General features: G+C 32.3%; 1 protein-coding gene across 4 annotated transcripts in view; it reads right to left on the reverse strand.

The window, feature by feature from the left end:
* Positions 1 to 5,288: 5,288 nt before the first annotated feature.
* LOC145299225 (uncharacterized) overlaps positions 5,289 to 27,940 on the reverse strand; it is a 409,312-nt gene continuing 386,660 nt past the window's right edge. For all 4 annotated transcript variants that reach the window (XM_080144388.1, XM_080144416.1, XM_080144396.1 and 1 more), the window contains 2 exons: positions 25,238 to 25,520; positions 5,289 to 7,433 (listed from right to left, as the gene is read on the reverse strand). In XM_080144388.1, coding sequence (XP_080000514.1) covers positions 5,784 to 7,433; positions 25,238 to 25,520 — 1,933 coding nt within the window. In that variant the 3' untranslated portion in view covers positions 5,289 to 5,783. The remainder of the gene's footprint in view (positions 7,434 to 25,237; positions 25,521 to 27,940) is intronic.

Raw genomic sequence — 27,940 nt, forward strand, 5'->3', positions numbered from 1 at the left:
AGTTGCATCAATTCATCATCTACATAACTGAACAGCTTGGGTTAGTTTTTAGTATTGACTAAGAGCTTGTTTCTGATTATAAACTGAGATTACCAAAACTGAATAACAATAAAACATGTAAAATATCTTTGCATGCAATATAATAAAATTTGAAAACGAAAAGTATATGAAATAGATATGAGATAGAGATCTCATATCTATAGATAGAGATATGAGATAGAGTTTTATTTATTTTAAATTTGGAGGCTTATTTAGTATAAATTAATGTCTACAACAAGAAACACTCTGATTTTTTTTATTAAATAGTCATAACAAAATACACAACGAAAACAAGTTGGGAAAACAACAAATAAGTGGGAAAACACAAGTCATTTTTTTTCTATCAACAGAAACATTCTTTTATAAAAAAAGAAGGAAAACAAACACAGCATTTTTTGAAAGACGTGGGAAAACGTAAGATACAAATTGTGTTTAAAATGTTATTTTACAATTTGGTTATATATATATATATATATATATATATATGTGTGTGTGTGTGTGTGTGTGTGTGTGTGTGTGTGTGTATATTTGTAATGGTCACGGCTAATTCTGAGTGAGGCGATTCAATCAGTACGTTCAATAATGCATTCATATGATATACTGTGTGTTTTATATACATTTTAACCATCTTTTATCTTAAAACAAGTGTTTTGTTATGCTGTTTTAAGTCAAGTTTAGAACATAATTTCACCTATATTTTTCTTATTCGTGCCAAAAGTCTTACACTATTATCATCTTAACAACCAGTTATTATAAAATTGTGCAAAACCCAACTATGAATATCATAGATATTCTAAGAAAGTTTCATAAATGGATCAATCTCAAATATATACCTTCGCGCACTTCGCAAATAATAATAATAATAATAATAATAATAATAATAATAATAATAATAATAATAATAATAAGATATATATATATATATATATATATATATATATATATATATATATATATAGAGAGAGAGAGAGAGAGAGAGAGAGAGATTTGGACGGTCGGGTTTCGATCCTGGCTTGATGCAGTTGCCTGTCTAGCCGCACTGATGAGCTGTGAAACAGCGAAACAGTACTGTACGTGTATGACTATATATGTGTGTATATATATATATATATATATATATATATATATATATATATATATATATATATACACACGCACATATATATATATGTGTGTGTGTGTGTATATATATATATATAGTTATTCATATATATATGTGTGTGTGCATATATATATATATATATATATATATATATATATATATATATATAGTCATCCACTTACAGTACTGTTTCGCTGTTTCACAGCTCATCAGTGCGGCTAGATAGGCAACTGTCTCAAGCCAGGATCGAAGCCCGACCGCCCAAAAGACAGTCAAGGCTTCTCACTATTGCGCTATACGGCTACTGCTGCTGTGTGAGTAATGAATTAAGGATGTTTTAACATCGTCCAGATTCCTCCGCTCGAATTTGTTTACACAAAGAGCGTCGCTTAATACGCTAATGGCAGTTTGTATAGCCAACAATTGATACTATCTGTTTATTAACCCTATGTATATTGCCTAATTTTCATATAATTTGTTTATTAACGCTATGAATCCGGTTCCATTTTATGCATTTTAAATGTAATTCGATTTGTTTAGGTCCTTATTATAAAGGATTATGATAAAGTAGGCGGTACTGTTTAAAGAAATTATGAACAAACCGGCAATTATGCCTATAACAGACGAATGAAATGCTTTTTGAATTTATTATAGCAAACGATTTACACCATTTATACAAATGAAAAATATGCAACATCCTAGTTTGAAAGCCAATCAAGCAAATATATAAAGCTTTAGCACTGCAATAGCTCAAAGCGTTTTTGTTTAAATATTTATAATTTTTTTCATAAAATTTGCCGCATGGTCAGAATAGCTTTAAAACAGACGAAAACATATCAGGTCGCTTTTGCAAGTTTAGATGTTTCTTGACAATCAAATGTAACCATTTAAGTTTTCATCCGAAAACATCGTTTTATTTAATTCTTTTTTTCTCATTCTATGATTTTATAGTAAAACTGAATGCATCTCTTTTTCATGCGTTTTTTTTTTATTGCGAGCAACGATACGCGATAAAAAGGTAATAAGCGTCATTTAAACTCAGATAGGCAAGTCTTGATCGCTTAAACTTGTATGAAAATGATTAGATCGCTAATCAACTCTGTAGAAGCATGGTTCGTTTATATGTGGCAGTATATTCCTGGAGTCGTTTTCCTTATTTGGAAATAGGTGAGTCGTTTACGTTTATTTAAAATCTTTGATTTGCTTATCTTTATCTAGTAAAGTCTGCTTCCCTTTATCTGGAAAAGTATGTGATATATTACTTGTACACGCGAAGAAATAGATTACTTATCTTTATTTGGAAAAGTTTGGACTCGCATATCTTTACCTGGAACAGTCGTAGGTAACTTATCTATAGCTAGAAAACGTTTTAGATTGCTGTCACCCGGAAAAGTCTCGTTTGCTTATTGTTACCTGGAAAGTGTTTTTTTTTTAATTGAAATACTCTGTGTCGGGTATGTTCACGACGACGATATAACTAGCTTCTCTTTAACCAGAAGAGTTTGAGCTCAGTTATCTTAACTTGGAAAAGCCGGGATCGCCTATTTACTAATGAATACCTAGTGTCGTTTATATTTCTTTTGCAACAACAGAACCGCTGCGTTAGAACATGGACATGTAGTGTTTTATATTAATTTAACCTTACTTCTAACCCCAACTTAAAACATATTTTGATGCAAAATATAACAGCTGCTACCCTAAGAAAATAAAAAAGAAATCTTCCCACTTTTTTTTTTTAATTTTCGTTTTCCTCATTAATCGTTGTATTCTAATAGTAGGTAAAAGCTTCATTCAATCAATAAGCGTTGCCTAGTTTCTCAAGAATTCTTATGTATTTGCTTTTATACATTATGACTCATTTGCACACAAAAAGTAAACGCGTGTCTTTGTTGGGTCAGTAATCTTAATCGGTGTAAATGTCAAAAAATATATATATGAAAGATTTATTCGTTTTATATGAACTTTTATATATGGAATTTCGGCATTATTATAAACATCTGTCTGATAGGCAAATGTCTAATGCGAAAATATGTTTCATACGGCGGAAAGTGTGTTAAATCATTATATAAATGGCTATAGCCAATCAATAGAAAGAAATCCGTAGAAAATTAGAGCATAGCATCCATTACTAGCGCATATTACATGGTATTAAAAGTACACAGGTATTCTCTTATACGGTTTGTAGTGTCTCTTTATGTATCTTTTAAATATCATAATAAGTGAAATAAAGGTTCGAATTATCATCTGGAATAAAAAGTGTTGTTATTTAATAAAATAATGTACGATAGCTTCCTTTTTTACACTTGCTCATAAATACACACACACACACACACACACACACACACACACACATATATATATATATAGGGATGCATCGGGCATCTAGGAAATAAGTTTATAAGTTTAGTACTAAGCTTTAAGATTTCCTACAGGAATAAAGCGTGGACGTTTCTCAGTAGGCGTAGCATAATGTCTTAACTCATAGCTATAAGGAAATAGACCGACATGGCGCGAATTTTTCTATATCATTTAATATTAAACTGTTGTTTTTTACTTCAGTTTTATTGTTTAAAATCATCTATTACGAGCTAAATCCGTGGTCTAGTAAGCCACATTCTGTCTGGTTTATAATTATATATTATGATATGTGAGACAGTATTAATAAAAATATATTTCCGTATTTTGGATATTTGTTAGAACATAGGAAATTTTGGCGTATTAATGGTTATAACGTATGCAACTCATTTTGGGTTTGATATATATTATTCAAATAGTATGAACGATAGAATTAAGATGGAAAACTATAAGAGTGAGTGATTCATTTTTATTAGAATGTTCCATATGTAACAAGTTACAATCGTAATGCCATAAAAAAGATATAAGATTTTTTGCTAAAAAACTTCGAATATATCATCGTTTTAAATTCTCGATAAAATTATAAAGAATATGTGTAATAAAAATCAAATAACTCGTTTTTACTAAATAACATGGCATTCTAAATGGTTATATATATATATATATACATATTAATATATATATATAAAAATATATATATAATATATATATATATATATATTCGATCGGAAAAACATAGAGAATAAACTGTTCGCTTTTCAACGTCCTTTTATTGCAGCTGTGATTGAAATGTTCACCTTATTTACGCCTTTATGTTTATATAAATTAAATTTTTATTTAGGAATTGCACACATATCTGTCCTTATTTTTATAAAGCCACACACACAAATATATATATCTATACATATATATATATATAACATATATAATTAATTTGAAAACAATAATAACATACATAACTAAACTATAAACATAAAGATAAATCTTATCTTTATATTAAATAGTTTAAGAAGAGCCATTAGCGAAACGAAAAAAATGATTATAGAATAAAAAATGAATAAATATATATTCTTGGAAAATATTGCTTTAATTTAATTCTTTGTTAACATTCTGAAGAATCAATAAACATTAAAATTTAATTATTTCTTTATTTAACTTATTCTTTCTTATATATATATATATATATATATATATATATATATATATACATATATATATACACATATATATGTATATATATATGTATATATACACATATATATATGTATGTATGTATCGACATAAAACGAAGACAACGTACATATTATCGTGAATATGGCAAGTTTGTTTCAAGGCTGAATATATATATGTTTGTTTTAAGGCTATATATATATATATATATATATATATATATATATATATATATATATATATATATATATATATATATATCCCCACGCACTATATCGGAGTTGGTGTTGTACGTTTGTGTATACTTACAGATCTATTGCGAAAAAACCCGCTATTTTCCTATATTATGCCTTACGAGAAACAAATATTAAGTATCATTAAAATATTTAATTTTTTTATTGTATGTTTTTTTTTTTTATGTTTCGACAAAACTCTGTTACATTTTCCAGCACCAATTGCTTTATTTTTTTGTAATTTTTAACTTTTTGAAATTCTTAATTTGGATAGAGGCAAAACATATTTCTTCCTATTCTGAGAGAAAGAGAGAGAGCGAAAGCAAGATGCGTCTTTTATCGTTTTCTTTTCTTTTTTTTTCAGTTTCCAAACAGTGTAAAAAATTAAGTTACAGATATACAACCTTTTATTTCGATTGTTTCAGAAATATTTACTTTTTTGATATTTTATTCATATAAACATATGCATACATGCTTATGAATTATGATTTTTTTTACTGATCCGAAGGTATGCGACAAAAATGGAAGCAAAGGATAAACTAATTAAACGTTTGCATTTCACGAAGGCTTTATCAGTAGTAAGAAAGGCGACAAATAAAATATTCTCATGCTTTTTTTTTGTTTTTACCAAAGTCTGCATTTCTTTTGACTATTGATAAAGCTTTTGCAAAATGAAGGCGAAACGTTAAACATTCTGGTAATTTAGCCTTCCTTTTCTACAATTTTATTAATAATCGCGTACATATTCGCATGTATGCATATTATATAAATACACATTTACACGCAGACATCCATATATATACATGTAGCCGTAACAGGATGTACACGCTCCTGCATATATATACATTTCACGAAAATATTAAACATTTTTTATTGAATCTTTATCAATGAAACGCTAATAAAATGATAAAGTATAAGACGGTTGCTAAGCCACGGATTTGGTTGGCGCTAGAAGACTTTTCAATTAATGCTATATTTTTTCGTGAGGATTTGACCTGTTCGCGCCACGCATTTTCCACTTTCATGCAGTCATTGTTTGTAATGAGACTTAGTCGATTTAAAGGTTTCTCTGCATGTTTGATTACCGCCTCAGCATGTACCCTATTGCACATCGATGCAGGCAGCATAATCAACTCTTTATTATCAATGATCATCCAACACAGATACTCATCGGAATGATCTTTCGTCTGAGTGACGATTGTATCATACTCGTCTATGAACTTCATGGATGCCAGGCAAAAGTACTGGGCGTGCGTTCGGTGATTGCCCGCATCATCCCTCATCATAAGCACCATCTCATGGGGAGATAAGTGGATGTCGTGTAGCAGGCAACCCAGACGAGACTTCGCGTCCCGGAACGCTAATGACGTGCCTAGTCCAGCTGGCAAATTGCAGGAAACAGTGCGCTTGTCGTAATCCCGGACAAGATTCTGTAATGGAACGATGTTATTCTCCATAGACATGCCGATCAGAGGCGATGGTAATTCATAAGGTGGATCCTGTTGAACGAAGCGATCTTCATTGCACACTTGATCATGCAGGTTGTGTGTGAAATTGAATGGCCAGATCACCGTGTCGCCAACTCTGTATCGCATCACTGACGGTGACGTCTCCTGCAGTTCAATACACATGAAGCGTGGATAGCATCCGTTGTCGAATTTCTTCGTGAGCACACGTCGACGGGAGTAGTTTCCCTCGCCCGCATCGATACAGCGCCAGTCCGGTACGCCGTTGATGTTGATCGTATTGTTTCGGATAACGATTTTGCTAGTGCCGGTGCGGACGTGGCGCACCCAGGTGCCGTGCATGACCTTAGGGAAGCTGCAGGCCCGAAGACCGTCTGACGGGCCGATCAGGAAGTTGCATCCATTGCAGAACTGAATACAATTCATCTTGAAATTAACGCACTGCTTTGGGTTGCGACATCTGTCAGTCTCGTCACTGCATATGCTTTTTACCACGTGGTGGTGCATCTTGAATACTATGTATTTTCGCTCTTTGGGAAATATGATCTTGGTGTCGCAAATTTTGTCCAGAAAGAACAAGATCTTGTTAACCATACCTTCATCGTCATACTCCACACGCATACACCAATACTCGAAGGTATCTCTGTCACGAACGACCACATAATGGTGACCTCTTTCCTTCCAGCTGGCTGTACAATGTAAGCGGTTTTCGGATTTAAGATTCCAGTCTGACTGTCGGCAGTTCTTTTCCCGAATTCGGATCGAGAGTCCTTCCTCATTGACGCAGGAGCTTTCTAGACGAGACGGCAAGAAGGTACTGGTGCACACCTTCTCACCGTTTGGTAACGATATATCGAAATCATAACCACCTTGAAATGGGCAAGGCACTTTGGTTTCGCCGAACAGCCGGACGGATATCAATGGCCAATCGTCCATCATCATACGGGTTTCGTTGCAAACATTTTCTATGGAGGAACTCAGAGGAGACATGCGAATCTGCATCACTGCAACGCTACGTTTTATGAACTGCATACAAACGTATTTCATCGCCGGGTCATCATTTTCTTCCTGCAATGAGAAGAAATATGTTTATTAAAAACAAATAAAACAATAACCTATACGTTATATTCATTCAATCAATTAAAAATCATCTAATACAAAACGTGACAAATCGACGGAAATCTGTTATTCGACAAAATATGCGCTAATAAACGTTGGTCGCGCCAAGGTTTGTACCTGTACTAAATTAATAGGAAATAAATTATCTCCAGTCTGTTTATTTTTGCTAAATTGAAAGAATTATTTCTATGACCAATGACCTACAAACACTGACCGCACAATAACGGGTAATGCGTGAGAGGATTATAACAGTATTAATGTCTTGGAGTATGATATCATAATAAAAAAGATATAATACGATACCCTCAATTATTCCCTAAAAAAGTGGAACTAATCCTTGTCGATGGTATTGTGAAAAACAAGCACATACTATATCAAACCTAGGAAGGACGTTAACACTGGAAACGAATGCATTCTGACGAATGAAAAAATGCTAAACTACACACTAAAAAAATGCGTGTATATATAACAATATTCATAAGCATTTAAAATAATTGTGAGAATGTGTTAAATAAGATGTTACCGTATAAAAATGTAGTGTTATGGTGACTGAGATTATTATACTCGAGAGTAGGCTAGTGATATTTTACCATTTTGTACAAATCATGAGCAAGGAAACGCATTTATTCTAAACATTTGATGACTTTCTGCCCAATATGTACAAAACGTATTTTTGATATCTTGTGCAAATTATTATTTCAAAATGTAGTATATGCTTGCAATATCCTAATAATATTAGACCTTTAAATCGGAACTAAAATATTATATATATATATATATATATATATATATATATATATATATATATTTATATTTATATATATATATTTATATATATATAAGTAGATTGATAGATAGATAGATATTCAAATTAAAATCGGAACTAAAATATTATATATATATATTTATATATATATATATATATATATATATATATATATATATATATTTCAAATTTAAATCGGAACTAAAATATTATATATATATATATATTTATATATATATATATATATATATATATAAATAGATTGATAGATAGATAGATATTCAAGCACATCCGATTGAACACGACAGAGTTATTCTTTTCCCGATTTTTCTGGCTATCTTTTCCATTCGCCGAGCGTTTTTGTAATTACAGCTGGCGTGTTGTACATAATGGCGCCAAAACATTATTGTTCAGCCATATTTTTCTAAAGCACTTTCTATCAGTGCGTCAGATCGTCATCAGGAGCAATTGTTGTTATCGCTTTTTTTCTTTTCGTTTGAGGCTTGGTGTATATGCACACGGCGACTAAAATTACTAGAAGCGATACTTATAAAAAACTACAACCGGATCTCATTTAACACCGGAACAAATATACTAATACTATTTAATAACTAACAAGAAAATAAATAAATGAACTATAAACTAACAAAATAAAAAAATCGAAAGTAAAAATAAAATTAACCGCGCCTATCCTTTAAAGGACCCACCTTTATAACAAATTATATATATATATATATATATATATATATATATATATATATATATATATATATATATATATATATATATATATATATACCAAGCCTCAAGCGAAAAGAAAAAAAAACGATAACAACAACAATCGCTCCTGATGACGATCGGATGCACCGATAGAAAGCGCGTGAGAAAAATATGGCTGAACAACAACGTTTGGGCGTCATTATATACAATGCCAGCTGAAATAAAAAAAAGAACGCTCGGCGAATGGAAAAGATATCCAGAAAAATCGGAAAAAGAATAACTGTCGTGTTCAATTTGACGTACTTGAATAATGACTTGCTGCCAAAATATAAACATATATATATATATATATATATATATATATATATATATATATATATATATATATATATATAAACATATATATATATATATAATTACAATGATTAATATATCATCTGAAAATTAAAACTTATCATGATAAAAATGTCAACTCAAAATGAATTGAAAGTTGCAAATGTTTGAAAAATAACTTGTCAACAATAAATCAATTTATAAATAAATGAATAAATAAGCAAATACATAAAATTTCTGGCAATTGTCCGGAATTTATTTGGGGCTGAGGTTTTTAGATTTAAATTATATCCTAATCACCTTTTAGATTAGGCTAATGATTCATTTTGGATCTTATGAAGTACAATTTCTTTTATATGTTGACATGTTTATATTATGTAAACTCCTGCCTACATAATCTTTATTATAGATCTTACGGAGTATAATTGCATTAATTATTTGATTTTTAAAACTTTGATGACATTTTTGTACTAATATAATCCCACTTGGATTCCAGTTTTTTTCTTTGATTTCACAGATGATCAATCTGCTTATTACTTAATTGATAAACTATAATTAGTTGAGTGTTTACTTGATGCGTAATTCTATTGAAAATGCATTTTGTTTTAAAAATCGGTATGTAAAATTTAAAGTAGCTGAGCAGCGACTTGGTTCCCACCAGTTTTGGCGAATATCAAACAGAGTCCTGAACAGAAACGTGTCCTCTATCCCAACCATCATCAATGGATCTGAGGTAATTCCGTCAGCATCTGACAAAACAAAACTCTTTGCCAAGATCTTTGCAGCAAATTCTCCCCTTTGCGATCAGGGTCGCCTACCTCCAGTATTTCCTCCTGTGACTGAAAACACATGCAAATATATGTATGGATGCCAAGCTTATCAAAAACCTTTATTCCAGTAAAGCAACAGACCTTGACGGCATTCAAGTCATAGCGCTAAAAAATCTTCAACCAGAACTAGCCCTCATACTTACAAGATTGTTTAAACATTGCCTTAAGAAGAAATGCTTCCCAACACCTGGAAAACTTTTTTTTATTTAAAATTTCCGGTAATCGATCGTCTCCCTCTAAGTACAGACTAATCAGACCTTTGTGCATCATGAGTAAGTTGCTGGAATTTGTGATAAATAGAGAAGTGGTCAACCACCTCAGCAAAAATAACCTGCTCCTTGGTTTCCGTTCTGTAAGATCTACAACGGATGTACTAACTTTTATATTACATAGGATTAGTGAATCTCTCGACAGGGACTTCGTTTTTAGAGTAATAACTCTTGGTATATCAAACCATTTTGATAGAGTATGTAAAGGTCTACTTAACAAAATGGATAGCGATAGAATAGCTGGAAATGTCTTTTCAATCCTTAAATCCTTTCTCTCTGATAGGCTCATAAGAGTAGTCGTCGATGGGCAGAAATCAGAAACTCATGGCATTAATACTGGCGTCCCCAAATGTTCCATCCTGGGCCAAACTTTCTTCCTGATTTTCATTAATGATCTCCCAAATCACATTCTTAGATCATTCGTAAACATTTATGCAGGCGATACCACAATTTATGGCAACATTTCAAAGGCTAACAATGACGAAGATCTTTCTGTTTCTTTTTTCTGATCTTGAGACCGTGGTGCAATGAGGAAAAAGTAGCTGGTTAATTTTAATGCATCGAAAACCAATCTTCTCTCCTTTCATAATAATCGCTCTGGCCCCCATCCCACCCAAATTGGAATGAATGTCTCTCGTCTTGTGGAAGCTTTATGTCTTGATAAACTTTTGGGACTGACCTTCACTCCTGATCTGAAATGGAACACATGCATCAAATATGTTGCCGAGATCACTGGAAAAATGGTTGGATCACTCTAACTCTTCAGTACGTACCTCATTGCCGATGCAATCCTCTATCTGTATAAGAGTCAGGTATTCCCTAAAATGGAGTACTGTTGTTACATCTAGGCAGGAGCTGTTTGGCGCGCCCTATCCAGCCTTAGTAGTGTTCAAAACCGGCTTCAAAACCTAGTTGATGATGCCTTTTTCTTTTCCCTGCAACCTCTTTCCCACAGAAGAGATATTGCAAGCCTATCTCTGCTCTATCCTTATTTTTATGGCAAATGTTCGACTGGATTCCAACCCTGCCAAATTTCACAAAAATACATTCGCCTAGTTTCAAGTACTATATGGAATTTACACCACTCTCTATCCGTGCCTAAATCTAAACGCAGATGCCATGAACAAAGTTTCTTTCCTGGAACTCTCCGCATGTGGAACACTGTTTCGCTGGCATGCTCCCAGTTGAATACACTTTGGTAGCCTTCCAATCCAATGTAAATAAGTTCTTGTTAAGTTGTTCCTTTAAATAATCGAATTCTTCACAATTTACACTATTAACGATTACCACACTACCACGTTACATTCATTAACTCTTATTCACGAGTGGCCTTTGGGCCTTGATGAATGGTGACTCTCAAATAAATATAATATATATATATTATATATATATATTTATATATATATATATATATACATATATATATATATTGAGTAAAACGGTTCATAATTTTGAAATAAAAATCAGTTTCAAAAGGAAAACAAACAAAATCCAATAGATTGTACGATCGTTTCAGAAACGATGTTCATTTTATTTAAATTAACAATAAATATTGACAATTGTTTGACAAAAATTTTGTCCTTTGATAACAAAGTCTCCTCATCAGCAAAATAGGGGGGGGCAGTTAAAGACACCAAAATAAAACTAACATTTTAGTAATGTTTAAGGGAGATATTCCTGGAAATATTTAAAAAATAAAAATAAAATAAAAATAAAATAAAATAAAACCTAAGTTATTATTTTTTTGTTTATAAACATAGGGTAAAACAGGTTAAAAGAAAAAAAGAAACATTATTTTATATATATATATATATATATATATATATATATATATATATATATATATATATATATATATATATATATATATATATATATATATATATATATATATATACCTTCTATCTCCATTATAAAATCTGTTTCAATTTGACTAAGTCTATCCTTTGGCATGCTGTTGTTTTTGTCTTCTAGTTAGAATAATTACTTATCGTTTATATTACTTTAAAACGTAGTTCTAATGTACGGTCCATAAGTTTTTATCGCTGAAACGCCAAAATTTAAATTTCAAAATTTATTGAATTAAACAAAGGAGAGAACTACAAATTTTGAAATTTTACATAGAAAAAAAACCTTTATTTGTCAATTATTCTAGGGATTATTTATTTATAACTTTTAAAATATTAAAAATAAAACACATCAAGAATATTAATACTAAAACCTTAGTAATAATATAATAAATAGCTAATAATAGTTATATTAATGATAATAAATAAATAATAATAAGAGGTAATAATAAGAATAAGAATTATAATAATGATATTAATAGAAATAATACTAATAAAATGAGTAAACTATTAATATTAGTTATAAACTTATTTATTATAAACGATTTAAATCAGATTTTATTAATCTATGGTGGTTTAACTTTGGCAAATTTAAAATAACGTGTATGAATACAACTAAAAAAGTCTCGTCATTTCAGTTTAAAAGTGTGGACATATTGCTATTGAATTTTAATATAGCTAGGACTTCAAATCTACAAAGTGTGGAGAATTTGTCACTAGGTTTATAACTTTTATGGGAGTCTAATGTTTTCCATTTTAAATTTTAGGGGATATTCATATCCTTGAGATACCAAATATACTTTGCTAGAGTTGTCTGTTTTTTTAAGGATCTTTTTTTGAAAGAGTGTTTATGTGTGGAGATTCTGTGTTTTATTGGCCAGAAGTTGAGCCAAAATATACTGCATTTTGTTTAATGGAGTTGTAATAGTTGCTTTCAATTTGATTAACAGTGGTATTGTTAGATGGGTTAATGGGGGTGTTGCTATTCATTAATTGTGTGCAATATATTTTGGTTCAACTTGTGGGCTTATAAAACACAGACTCCCCACACATATATAAATACTCTTTCAAAAAAAGATCCTTAAAAAAAACAGACAATTCTAGCAAAGTATATCTTAAGTTGCCATGGGTTGGGGAAAAATTCGTTCCTCTCATTAATCAACTTAAACAGACTATCAACAATTGTTTTCTGTCTGTTTTACTTCGGGTTATTTTCAATAGGAAACCTGCATTTTCTTCTTTCAAAAAGGACGGTTTGCCTCACACTAAATTCCTAAGAGGAATAATTGGCTGAAACGTCGTAGAAAACAATAACTAGAAGATGAGCATAATAGTCCAAATAATTAAATAAAAAACATGGCCAGATTTGTCTACATTTGTATATTAGTGTCCTGGCAGATCAGCTTCAGTTTTGCTGCTTCGGTTGTCTCCCTTCTGACTTTGTGACCAAAGGAAGCTTGAATGATATGTGAGCTGTCCGATCATCAGGAGTAAATTTGCAGCAATTGCAGAACTTGTTACAGCTAACGTTATTGGCTTGCTCTGCCTGACTTTAACCAGCAATAAATTGGTGACAAAAGTTTTTTTTTTATTTCCTCCTGAAAAAATATAATCATCTTTTCATATCAGTCATTTGTTTAATGATTGTTCTATATGCATATTGTTGGTCTGGTAAAAGTTTCAGCGCATTGTCATTAATGCATCCAGTCAGTGAATCAATATCACGTGAAGTTCTCGCAAAACATCTGTGAGTAAGTTATTCGCTTCACTTCGATGAGTTTCAAGTAACCAAGATTTGTAAAGCTCCTTTCCTCTAATTGCGATCACATGGTCTTCTATAACAATCAACACAGAATTATATATTTCTCCTCCAAATCCTATTTCTCTCTCAGGGAGTCTTTGTTGTTGCTGATATTTATAGTCCTCAGATATATCATCCTTATATTTCTATCACAATGCTAATGGATTACTTACTTCACAAGTTTAAAGAATTATTGCAAAAAGGATTCTTAGAAAAACTGGTGTGTGTGTTACACTGAAGTCTCAGTCATAGTTCTTTCTCACTGATTGTGATTTTTAACAAATTTAAGGTCAAACAGGCTCCCTGTAATTATCAACAGTTTTTCCATCAATAATTCTTAGAAAGGAAAATTAAGTTAGTCCTCTTATTTAATGAAGAAGGAGTCTCAAAAAGAAACATTCATGGTGACTTGGGTGCACAGAGTAAACTCTTCCAATTGTAGTGTCAAATTTTACACTGGGATGACCCCTCAACATTAGCTCCTCGTTTTATTCTGTGCCATATATAATTACTCTATGTGTAATAAGATGGAACATGATTAAAATAAGAATATTTGCAAAATTATCTTCACACAATTTAAAAGTGCAGTAAGAGTTATGTCATTTGAATTTAGGGTGACTTGGGTAGCATTTTCGTTTGTGAAATAAACTCTCTGACCATTTTCAAGATGGACTGCAAATTGTTGGATTGGAGGAAGCCTTCCATGAATAGGTAACCCCAATATGCTTTCACAAGGGAATAGAGAACGCCCCGCTCAAGAAATATAAATATGTATATATATTTATATTACACATGGCAACACGGTCCTGAACAAGTTTGTCCACGCAATCTTGAACACCTCTGACGATTCAGCATGGCACGATCTCGAACGACACCGTCGACTCGACACGACACGATCCTAAACAACATCGTCGATCGACACGACATGATTCCAAACAGCACTGTCGATCAACACAACCCCGAACAATACTGTTGAATTGGCACGCCACGACTATCACAACCGCAGTAATGAAGAGCAATCTTTTCAACTGCCCACAAATGACTTATCTGCTTGTTTTTTATAGCCGTTGGGCGAAACTCAATCATCGCTGTGGGGAGAGTGAATTTAGCTCATTGGTAGACTTTTGATTTGCAATTGAAAGATCCTAGGTTCGCTTTTCGCTGCAGGTAGGCCCAACTCATACACTGGCACATAATTCTTTGCACTTCTGTGCATGCTCGTCATGCTCCAAAATACATCAAAATGCTTCATTAGCACCGATGTATAACTAATATTTTTTGTAAGGCAAACATAGTATCATCAGATCCCTTATTTATGTATTTGCAAACATATTTAATAGACTTCAAAGAATTGCGAACATAAACATTGATTCAGTGAGCATTGAATGTCTTTGAAAGTAAGGGAGAGTAAGGTACAATCCACCTATTGTCAACCTCATGCATGCCAACCAAAGTTTCAAAGTCACCATCTTTGGGCGATCTTCTCCTTTAAGAGAGATAACCATCCTCACTAAACTAATTTTCAAGTAGAAAGTTTTTAGGGTATCTTTTTGTACATTGGCCATCAACCATGCAAGGTGAATTTCTATTGATATTACCACGAAACCCATGCACCATGTACTCTTTACTATTTCAAATAAGTTTGGATTTGTTTGTATATCAGGTAACTCAACCGACATAATTGAATTAATTTGATTAAATTGATTTTTCTGGTAAGCCACAATAATATTTGTGCATAAGGCAAGCCGTTTTTTGCCACACAATTGTGTACATGTAGCAACGTCGCGGGCCAACAATTTCTGATTTGTTTATCAGATTCATCATTTTGATTATCTTCAAGTAAAACACCGTAGCCAATAAATCTTGTCAAGTAGTGTATATTTGTCCAGGGAGAAGTTCATTTGAATTTCCTTCCACTTTGGATTTAAAGTGAATATGATAAGAAGATCTCCATCCATCCATAGCCTTGAGCCCCTGGATAGGCATAGGCCATCTACAACTTTGTAGATGCTTCTGTAGCAAGGAGTTCTTTTTTCGGGGTGAAAATACTTGTCCCACGCCCAACCTTCCCATAAGGTACATGCAGCATTTAACCTTCCCAAATGGTCACTCATCTGGTACTGGCCACGCTCAACATTGCTTGACTTCAGTGATCTGGCGAGAACCGGTGTGTCAACGTGATTGTGCCGTACAATAAAAAGATCTGGTTTTGCATAATTTCTGACATGTCATTGCATTTTGGGTCTTTTCATGCATATATTGTGGACTACCTGTGAAGCTCCAAGGTAAAATGCATATCTGACCTATATCACTTCCTTGCCCATCGTTATTTATATGATCTTTGAAATGTATGTAGGAATCTACCCTTAGTTTGTTTTGATGAGTTTTGATATATAAAAGTCTTTCTGCTCCAACTTTTGCAAACATATCAACTGCAAACTGATGGAAGAGATTTTGACTTTTATGAAGATGATTGAAGGAATTATCTCTGATCATAAAATGGCAAGCATAAAAATAACTGTGGAATCCCCAAATGGTCTCTATCTTTTCCATACACAAATAGTAGGGGATATTGAAGGCTGTCATAAGATGTGAGTTTCAATGAATGAAGAATTATGTCTCTATTACCAAAATTTTATCAGCCATAAAAGGTGCCACTTCGTTATATGTTGGTAAATTAGATCGTCTAACATGCTCAATGGATGTTTTTTTACCTGCATTATTAACTGCTCGAAATTCCGTTGAACATTTCTCGATGGCTGCTTTAACGTTAAATAAGGTGTTTATCATAAAAACAAAATTCTAACGGCAGTGATTCTATAAAAGATATTTGTAATAACAAAAACAAAAATACACATACATCTATTAAAAATAATTTTGAGTCAAACGAGATGTGATGAAAGGACTATAAGCAAAACATCTTTTTTGTGTTTCTAAATTATTTTTACTTCAAAAATTAATTTTAATTCGATCAATCAAACTATAAAAATATTTTTGAAAAGTAAAGAAAATTCAATTTCTTTGCATTTAAAACTTTCAGAAAATCATTTAAAAAATATTTGTAAATAAAATGGGTTTGTGAATAAATAATTCCAAATGTAATATCTAATATGGAAAAAAGAATTTTAATTGTTTTTACAAGTGAATAATTAAAAATTCAGTATTTGTTCTTTCTTCGTCAGTCAGAGAACAAATCTTTTTCGACTGAGGTAATTCTTACAAATCATAATCTTCATTTATACCTCATACAAATCGACTCTGTTTTATTTTCCTACTCTATCTACCTCATTATTTAATTGTTTTATTTATTTAATAATATTAACTGAATCGCCATCTAAAAATAAATTGTCTTTATTTATTTTTTACTAAAATATAGTTTAAGTAAAATAATTTGTTTGCAAATATTGTTGAAATCAATTTAGGTGACTGAAATAGGGTTTGACTAATATTTAAATAATTTATAAAAAAATAGGAGAGTTAAACTAAACGCCCTTAAGTAACTGATATTAAAAAAATTAGTTACTTAAAAGGGACAAGGAGACACAGAGAGAAAAAAAAATATCAAATAGTTGATTCTTTTTTTTTTTTTTTACAAAGGCATCACCACATTATCAAGGCCCAGAGGCCACTCAAGGATAAGGGTTAAAGAGTGTACAGTAGAAATTGGTCAATATAGTAATCATTAGTAATGAAAATTTGGTAAATTTAATAACTTATATGGAACGGCTCATCAAGAACTTATTTACTTTAGACTTGAACACATCCATATTGTAGTCAGCCGGAAAGCAGGAAAACGGAAGACAATTCCACAGGCGTGCAGTTCTAAGAAAGAAGCTTTGTTCATGGAATCTACGTTTAGGTTTAGGCACAGATAAAGAGTGGGGGAAATTATTGATAGTGTTTACAGCTAGACGAGTGTTTCTTGTGAAAGTTTGGCGAGGGGGGACCATAGATTGAAGCTCAGTTGAACACTTTCCATGAAAATAACGATACATCAGAGACAAACTTGCAACATCTCTTCTGTGAGATAGAGGTTGCAAGGAGGAGAAAAGGACATCTCCTACGAGGCTACGAAGTCTATTTTGAACTCTATCAAGGCAGGACAAGTCCTTTCTAGCAGCTCCTGCCCAGATGTGGCAACAGTATTCCATCCTTGGACGTACCTGGCTCTTATATAGGTAGAGAATAGCATCAGCAGTGAGATATCTACTGGATCGATAGAAAGATCCCACCATTTTTCCAGCGGCCTTGGCAACAGATTTGATATACGTGTTCCATTTAAGATCAGGAGTAATGGTCAAGCCCAGAAGCTTGTCAAAACTTGAGGCCTCCTGAAGACGAGAGCCATTCATTTCAATTGATGACAAATGTGGATTAGAATGTTGATGATGTAAAGAGAGAAGCTTGGTTTTAGATGCATTATATATAGATTCCTTCCATTTGTTATCACACATTATTTAAATATTGGTCAAATCTTATTTCAGCCATCTAAATTGGTTTCGACATTGCTGAAAAACAATTTATTTTTCTTAAACTATATTTCAGTAAAAAATTTAAAACTATTCGATGAAAACTAGGTAGCCCCCACAATTGTATTATACCACACCTGTTCAAGCTGAAACACATATCACAGTATTCTTATGTGGATCTAAATAATAATAAAAAAAAAAAAAAACTCTTGTTATACTTTGTGACATATTTTCATTCTATGAAGGTCAGGCGTGCACGCAGACCCCATAATTTTATTGTACCATCTATTTTCAAAGTGAAACATACTTATCAAAGTATACTTATGCGGATAGATATAAAAAGTCCTTTTTAAAGTTTGTGGCATATTTTCATTCTATGGAGGCTCGGTACAAACTCAGACCGACACAATTTTATTATACTACACCTGTTCAAACTGAAACATACTTATCAAAGTATTCGTATGTTCACCAATATCAAAAACCCTTGTAAAAACTTTTTTAAATTTTTTTATTGCCATTCTTTGGGGACCATGGTGTACGTAAACCCCACAATTTTAATAAACCACCCCTGTTCAAAATGTAACGTACCCATTTTGGAATTTTGATACCTCTTCTATCATTGTATCTGGTCAGGTTAATACAATAGTAAACCATATCGGAGCTTATTCGTGTACAGACACACACACAAACATTCATCTTTACTATACAGATGTATATATTATTATTATTTACTGACTAGGAGTAGTCGTATAGGCCATCATCAAATATTTCTCTTTGAGAACAAATTGTTACATTCTCCAGAGACAACAAGTTTCCCCAGATTTCCAGTACTGTCCACCTCTTTCAATAACCATTGCAGATGAATATGCGTTATTGCAACAACCGCTTACCATAGATTTCTCGTTGGCGACAACCATTAGTCTTCACTTGAATTTTGGTGGTAAATAACCTTCTTAAGGTCCCAGTCGTCTTTACACTCATCCAGCAGAGGTCTGGCTAGTGCTTCTCTCCTGTCTTTTAATCCACCTTGACTTTCCTCGTTTATTTTGTGTGGCGTCAGGTTTTGGTGACACATACACAAAAATGGAGGAAAGGTAAGGCATTAATGTACAAATATACAGTTTCAGTTTTTAATGATTCAATGTGATGATGGATAGTAAAACATTTACACCGGTTAAGAAGTGCGAGTAAATACTGTGAATTTGAAAAACTAGAAACATAAGAACAGACAACAGAAGAAGAATTAATCCAACTAAGATTAATTGAAGGTATGCATAATTCGGCACATAGATATAAGCTAATGGGACAGTTAAAACTTACAAAAATTCCCTTGAATATGTGTCTAGAATTTATAAAACAGCAGGAATAATTATATACCTACAACCAAAATAAATAAAAAAAAAACTACCACGAAGAAATAATGGCTGACAAGTATACGGTAGAAACGAAAAGAAAAAATTGTACGTATTGTGGAAAAATTCATGAAAGGAAAAAAGAAAAATTCCCAGCGTTTGGAAAAATGTGTTCAACGTGTTTAAAAAAGAATCACTTCAAAGAAATATGTAAAACGAAAAATGTGGAAAGAATAAAGGATGAAAATAGACAAATTTTTAATGTAAAGAAGGATAATATACAAAATACTGGATGAAGGAATAGAGATATAAAAATAAAAATAAAAAATCAACGATTGTGTTGTTGAAATGAAAATAGATACTTACAGTGAAGTAACTATAATACCCAGAGATTTGTGGGGGGAAATGGGAAAACCGTTTAAAAAAAAAGCAACGTACAATTACGTCGGTTTGATGGCTCGATTATAGCAATTATAGGTTACTTTGAAGGTTCAATAGAACTAAAAGAAAAATATGAAGTAGTACCCATTATAATTACAAATTGCCGAAAAACGCAGGACTATTGGGGAATGATATATTAAAAATAAATTCAACGAAGTTGATTAATGAGATAGAAATGGAAAAAAAAAAAAACAGGAAAATTAAAAAATTATGAAGCTAGGCTGAAATTAAAAGAAAATTTTCCTCCCCCACCCTCCTACTACGAAGCGAGAAAAGTACCAGTGCATTTATTACCGTTAGTAATAGCTAAGTTGCAAAAGTTAATTAAGGAAGATTTATTAGAACCTACCCATTCCGGAAGACGGTGACTGGAGAATTTGTGGAGATTATAAAATAGGGATGGTCATAAAGTTTGCGCCGACCTTATTCCGAATATAGAAGTAGCTTTACATAAACTTGCCGGAATGAAAGTATTTTCGAAGATAGACCTAAAATCAGCTTACCACCAAATTCCCACAGATTAAAATTTTAAAGAAGTGACGATCATAAACTCACCTATAGGTCTGTTAAGGAGGAAAAGGATGATGTATGGCATAAAAACGGCAAGTGCAATTTTTCAGAAAGCTATTGAAAACGTAATAGGAAATGTTGAAAATACTATCTGTTATCAAGACGATATATGCGTTGGAGATTTAAATGATGTTTTAAAGAAAAAACTGAAAATATACTGAACCGGCTAAGAGATGCTGGCATCACAATAAATACAAAAAAAGTGTGTAACCAACAGTAATGAAATATCACTTTTGGGTTACTCAATATCAAAAGAAGGGATCTCTCCAGATAAAGTGCTAATAGAGAAAATTCTAAAAGTAGCAACACCAAAAAATAAAAAAGAGTTAGTGTCTTTCTTGGGTTTGGTAACTTCTTATAGAAAATATGTACCAAAATATAATGAGTTGACAGACCCATTTGCGAAGTTAAGAAAAAATGCGGAGTTCATTTTGTTAGAACACCAACTGAAAGCCTTTGAACACTTAAAATGGATTCTGGTGAAAAAGCCAATAGTACAAATTTTTGACCCTAAGAAGGACATAACTCTAACTACTGACGCTAGTGAGCATTCCGTATCCGGTATTTTGTCACAAGATGGTCGTCCCGTAATGCACTTATCGATGAGATTAACAACAGCTGAACACAATTATTCTAATATAGAAAGGGAGGCACTAGCCATAGTGTGGACAACGGACAGAGCAAGATAGTTCTTGATGGGAAAAAATTCTTGTTGAAAAGTGATCACAGACCACTGGAATTTATTTTCAATCTAAGAAAAGAACTTCCGAAAGTTACAACGTCCAGAATATTACGTTGAGCTATCAGACTGATGGCATCTAACTTTGACATTGAGTATGTTAAAGGAAATACGATACCGCACGTTGCTGCCTTATTTAGATTGAGGTTTTATAGAGAGGATAAGGAAAAAACGACGAAGAATTTGAAGACACATTCCTGAATCTTGTAGAAACCGATGTAATATATGTAGATAAAATGACTGCTGAAACTACAAATGACCCAGTGTTAAACAGAATAGTGTTGAGGATAAAAGAGAATCGCTGGGGAAATTGTTCAATGGCTGAAAGACCATTCAAAGAAATAAGACATAAACTGATTATAGAAAGATGTGATGGAGACTTGGTAGTTCCACACAGAGGAAACAGATTATAAAAAGTGTACATGATGACGTACATTGTGGAGTGGCAACTATGCAAAGAAGATTAAAATTGGAAGCATGGTGGCTGAGGTATTCAAGAGACGTAGAAGACTACGTAAAAAGATGCACAAAATGCACACAACTCAGGAATCTCAAGCAAAAAAAAATACATGTGTGGCCCCGAGAAGCAGAACCGTAGAGCAGAGTGCACATGGAGCATGCCTATATCAATGCGATAGGACTATTATTAATATTAGTAGACGCATATTCAGGTTGGTCTGAAGTGGTGAGAGTACCTGGTAAAAAAGTACCACCGTAAAACAAATATTAAGAGTAATATTTTCGAGAAATGGGATACCGAGAACATTAGTGTCTGATAACGCACCAGAATTTGCGGATGCTGATTTGCATGAATGGTTAAGAAAAATAGAATGCATGCCTTACAAGACCCCTCTCTACCACCCTCAAAGTAACGGGATAGTGGAAAGGATGGCCCAGACGGTAACGAAGAACATAAAGCATGCGTGTAACAGAAGAAAATCAATGCTTTCCTACCAAGGTTATTACTAAGTTCTAGAATAATTCCGCATGCATACATACCAGAAAGTCCATCTGCTTTAATGGGAAGACAATTAAGATCCCCTTTGACTATGTCATATGCCACAAATCAAAAGATGTGGTAAAAAAAAGGAATACGGAAGCTGAGACAGCAGAATTTATTTTATGCAGAAAAGACATAATACTGCAATATTAAATAAAGAAAATGGAAACAGTGTTGTAGCTCATTTTGACCAAATAAGATTCCGGATGAGGAAATGCCTCCAGCGCTGCCTATTATTGACGTAACAGAAGAGTTACTGCAGAATGAGACTACGGAGGAAGAAGTAGAGAGGGACGAGTCAGAAGTGGAAGAAGTAGAATGGGACAAATCAGATGAGGAAGATCAGAATATCCAGGAACACTGCGATTATAGGGAAAGACGTGATAGATCCAGATCTCCAAGGAAAAGGAGAGAGATAAAGGAAGATGCACAGGAGGGCACGAGAAGAAGTACAAGAAGTACTCGCGGCATAAAGCCCCATCCGTTATAGGGAGATTTAGTGATATGCAAATTAAGTATAATTTACATATGAGCAGATAGCTCATATTTATAAACTGACACCAACTAGAACAGGCGGTTGTTGAACGCTTGCTTAGCGTTATACACGGCATATCACAGAATTTATTGCTACAGTACTTAATACGTGATCGGTTATTACTTCAACACATTCACAAAAAATGTGTGTTACCATAAAAAATCACAACAATAGAATATGAAGAATATGTCAGACATACCTTTATTGGAGTGAAGTGCTGTCATTGGCTAATAGAAACTTCAACTCACGTGAATCTGATTGATTACCAAGCTAAACTAAACACAGCATAAATATATAAAACAAAAATGCCTTTTAATTTATGCCTGACGATTCCTTACGGAGATGAAACGCGAGAAATTCTGGATAGCTTAATTGCGATATATTTTATACATTTTATGATGCCATCAAATTATTTTCTGATGTAAAAGAATGTGCAATGTGCAAGTTTAAACTAACACAAAAATACGATTGCAAGATTTTTAAGACGAAGCTTCAAAATTTTTTAGCGTCATTAAGTGTGCACGGTGACCCCATCTCTTTGTCTTAATGAATAATAAAATAATAATAAAATTATTTTGCTATGTCGTCAACTTTATCTAGTTATATCACTGGATAACTGAAAATGATAACGTAATACGAAATTGCAAGTCCTGTAAAATTTAGCAGTATAATAAAACATCTATATTCTCTCTCTCTCTCTCTCTCTCTCTCTCTCTCTCTCTCTCTATATATATATATATATATATATATATATATATATATATATATATATATATATATATATATTTATTTATTTACTTACATATGTCTTCCACAGAAGAGACGTTGCGAGCATGTCTCTGCTTTATCGTTATTTTCATGGCAAGTGCTCGCTTGAGCTCCAAACTGGCATGACTTTCACGAAAAACATCCGTCTTTCAGAAACCACTATCAATAATTTCTCACACTCTTTATCTGTGCCTAATCTTAACGTAAATTCCATGAACAAAGCTTCATTCTTAGAACTGCACGCTTGTGAAAATTTGTTCCGTTTTCTTGCTTTCCAACTGACTACAATGTAGTTGTCTTCAAGCCCAACGTTAACAAGTTCTTGACGAGCCATCTCCTTAAGTACCAATTTACCGAATTTCCACTACTAACGATTACTGCGACATTTTCCGACTGACTACTGTACACTCATTAACCCTTATCTTCGAGTGGCCACCGGACCTTGATAAGTGGTGACTTCTTTGTAAAAAAAACTCTCCGCATAAGCATACTACTCGTGCATGTTCTTTATTGTACCTATTTACAATGCCTCCCCACGGGACAAAGTTAGACACCAGGGTCGTTTTTTAACGTGGAGAAAAGGCACAAAAATAAAAAATTGTCTCAGTCCGCAATCGTTGAAACATATTTCATCTAATTTGAACGGACGATGGCTTGCATATGAGACGCAATTTCTTTGTGACGTCATCCAGTATAAATGTATATGAACAGGATGACAAATAAAAACGATTTACATGCATTTTAAATAACATTCAAACAAAACTAGTTTATTATGTACTAGTTTATTAATATGGCGTTCTCTGAGAGTTTACAGAAAAAAAAACATGAAAATTACGAATGTGTGTGTGCCTAATATTTTTCTATGAAAACTATTCTTCTTATCCTGTCACTGTCCCTTCATTTATAATCTTCTCGATCTGCATTTCAATATTACCCAAGATTCCTTTCTCCCTGGCATAACGCACTCTTCGTATATCAGCCTCCCTATCTCTGGCTATTAGCCATCCTCTTATTTTCTAAAACAACTAGAAAAAAAATTGTTGATAAATTACTGTAAAAAACGTAAACTCGCTTAGACTTAAACTAAATATGTTTTTAATAATCCCTAAATGAATTTATACATGAATATGCCATGAGTTTAGCCAGTACATATAGAAAAAGTAATATATAAACGTTTCGGAGCGGGGCGCTTTTTGTAGTGTTTTATTTCTATTTTTGTATAAAGCACTTTTCTTCAATATAATATGTAATCGTACGCCAAAATGATTGGTATACTGTAAATAAATATGCATGTTTTAATTGGCGTGGCTTACCTGCACAACAACAAACTTTCCGTTTTCTTTCTCTTCTTGGCAGTACCTTACGTATTCTTGACATTGATTTATGCAAGATTTGGCATCCAGTTGCCCTCGCATAATTGTGGCTGTGTAGTGACCATCGGAATAGTTGACCCCCCATCCTTCGGGCACGTTTAGGAACTCAGGGAAGTTGCAGTTGTATTTTGTGAAGGCTTCAGTGCCGCTGTAACAAACAGTTTGCAGAAAGATGGCAAGACTATAGAACAACTCTAAGCTCCGGAATCGGTTCGACATTTTGCTGAAAATTATAAACCGAACAGAAACAGACAAAAAGATAAAAATATTTATACATGAAAAATCCGTTTTATGAAGGAGCATTCATAAAAAGAATACATTTATCGTTTATTTAATATTTATATAATATAGTGTTCATAACGAAATAGGAATATATCAGATGAAAAAATATATAGAATAAAATGATTTAATAAAAAAATACAGGCGTTTACGAAAAACCGCCCAAAAAATTAAACATCAACATGATTTAAAGAAAAGGATATGTAATAACATTTTTAACGTTTTATATACACAGTAAAAACGTAGTTTTTAAAAGAAAAATTATGATATAGTGTTTAAACAGAAACAAAATAAAACAGTTAGATTAAGCATAAACGTTGGTAATCGCATTGAAAAAATATTTGTAAATGAATATTAAATTGATAAATATGTATATGATATTAAATGGGTAATGAAATAAAACGATGTTAATATAATCAGGAACAATAGTACCGTAGGATAAACAAATATTCATTTCAAAGGATTTTAAGAAAAATTGTATTACATTTATTAAAATTGTTGTATAAAATAGTAAAACCAATGAATGTAGTGTTGGCAGGGATTCGATCCAAGTTGCAGTTGGGAGATGTTTCATAGCATCAATCAGTAAGCCAGCAAATCCGGGCATTTGAAAAAGAAAATAGAAAAACAGAAAATTTATCAGTATAAAAGTTTTACAAGCTCTTTCAGAATTATGATTGATAGCTACGCTCTTAAAATTCAATATATGTACATTTTAAAACGCGGGGATATTTATATCGTATTCAGAAATTTATAGATTCCTGAGTTTGATCCAACATTCTTGAATAAGAAAACCTGTAGATTCTCAAATTCGGTCCTAAGAATCTCGACTTTGAAAATCTATACATTTCAGATTTAGACATAAATATTTATGAGATGTTGTAAAATCTAAAAATTGCTGAATTTTTTCAAATATCCCTGAGGTTTTAGATTAAACCATAAATATTCCTAAGTGAAAACATGTGTAAGTTGCTAAGTTCAATCCAAAGATTTCTGAGATTTTAAATCTATATATTTCATAGTTCGACATAAGTATTCCATAGTTGTAAATATATAGATGTCAGAGTTTGACACACATATTCCTGACTTATGGAAGTTGCATTTGACAAATTGCAGATGTTTTAGTAAGTAAAACGTTGATAAAATAACAACTAAAAGGCAAATAGTATTCCGAATAATAAAAAATACACATTTTTACAAGTTAAAATGCATTACCTTTAAGAAATCGTAACAAAAAATAAACTGCGGATGAGATTTTTTTTATGATATTAAAAGTACATTTCACGATATTTTGGTATAATAGGCGTTATATGTATTTTTTTTTTTTAAATAAAAATAGAATTATTTTCTTTTTAACATTTAAGGGGTATTTTACATTACTTAATTGTCGACCTACACCCATAACTGTCCATATAACGAATACTATTATACTTGACTGAACATTTTCAAAAAGTCCACAAAAAATACCCAGATTGATCCTATAGCTTCTAGCAGATGATCAAACGGACAGACAGACAAATAGACAGACAGATAGGAAAAATAAGATTCCTTGTGTACATTTGAAGTGAACATTACTTCTTAGTCCAAAACATATTAATTGGGGGAGGTTCTCTAACACCTATTAATACAATTTTGTTTCTATCTAGAATGTCAAAATTACGTAATCACCAAATCTTCATCGATTGAGTTATTGCTGAGTCCACTTACGTTAGAGTTAAGAATCTGTTTTATAATTGATAGTGGGTGATTGGACTTAGGATTTACGTATATTGGATTAGCGTAATCTTTTAAGTAGGGTTCATATATGCTTTTATCTAAATTTAACCTGATATCCAGGAAGTTTATTATTTTTATGTTAACAAGTACGTCTACTTTTAGGCCTAATTTTTCATTTCCTTGTATATAATTTTCTTAAAGTTATCCCCCTTGACTTTGTTGGAGTCTTTTATTATCATCTCTAATAGGCCAATATCAACAGTATCAAATATGCTTGTGAGGGTATATAGAATGAATAAACCCACAAGATCTGAGGCCTCTGCAGAATCCAGAGCACCCATCGCCAAATCAATCGAATTTTTCATTTTAGTTTTTATCCATTGGTTATTATTATTTCTTCCGAGGATATATCAGTGTATGCCTCGCAAAGTCCAGGGCAATGTTGAAAAGTTCTTTTATTTCCCTATATTGGCAGAAATAATATGAATAAAATACACAAATATCTCGACTTAACGAAGATTGCTGTGAAAAGACTGTTTTTACCTTGTTAACCTTAAAAATAGCATACTGCCAGTTAGGCGTAAAGGGGGTTCTATTTGGGACCATATCAACAGGAGACTATGTGAGAAAATGAGCGAGATGCCCGTT

Source organism: Euprymna scolopes, chromosome 1 (genome assembly GCF_053919585.1).
Source record: "Euprymna scolopes isolate OS-2025 chromosome 1, ASM5391958v1, whole genome shotgun sequence".
NCBI classification, from domain to species: Eukaryota; Metazoa; Mollusca; class Cephalopoda; order Sepiida; family Sepiolidae; genus Euprymna; species Euprymna scolopes.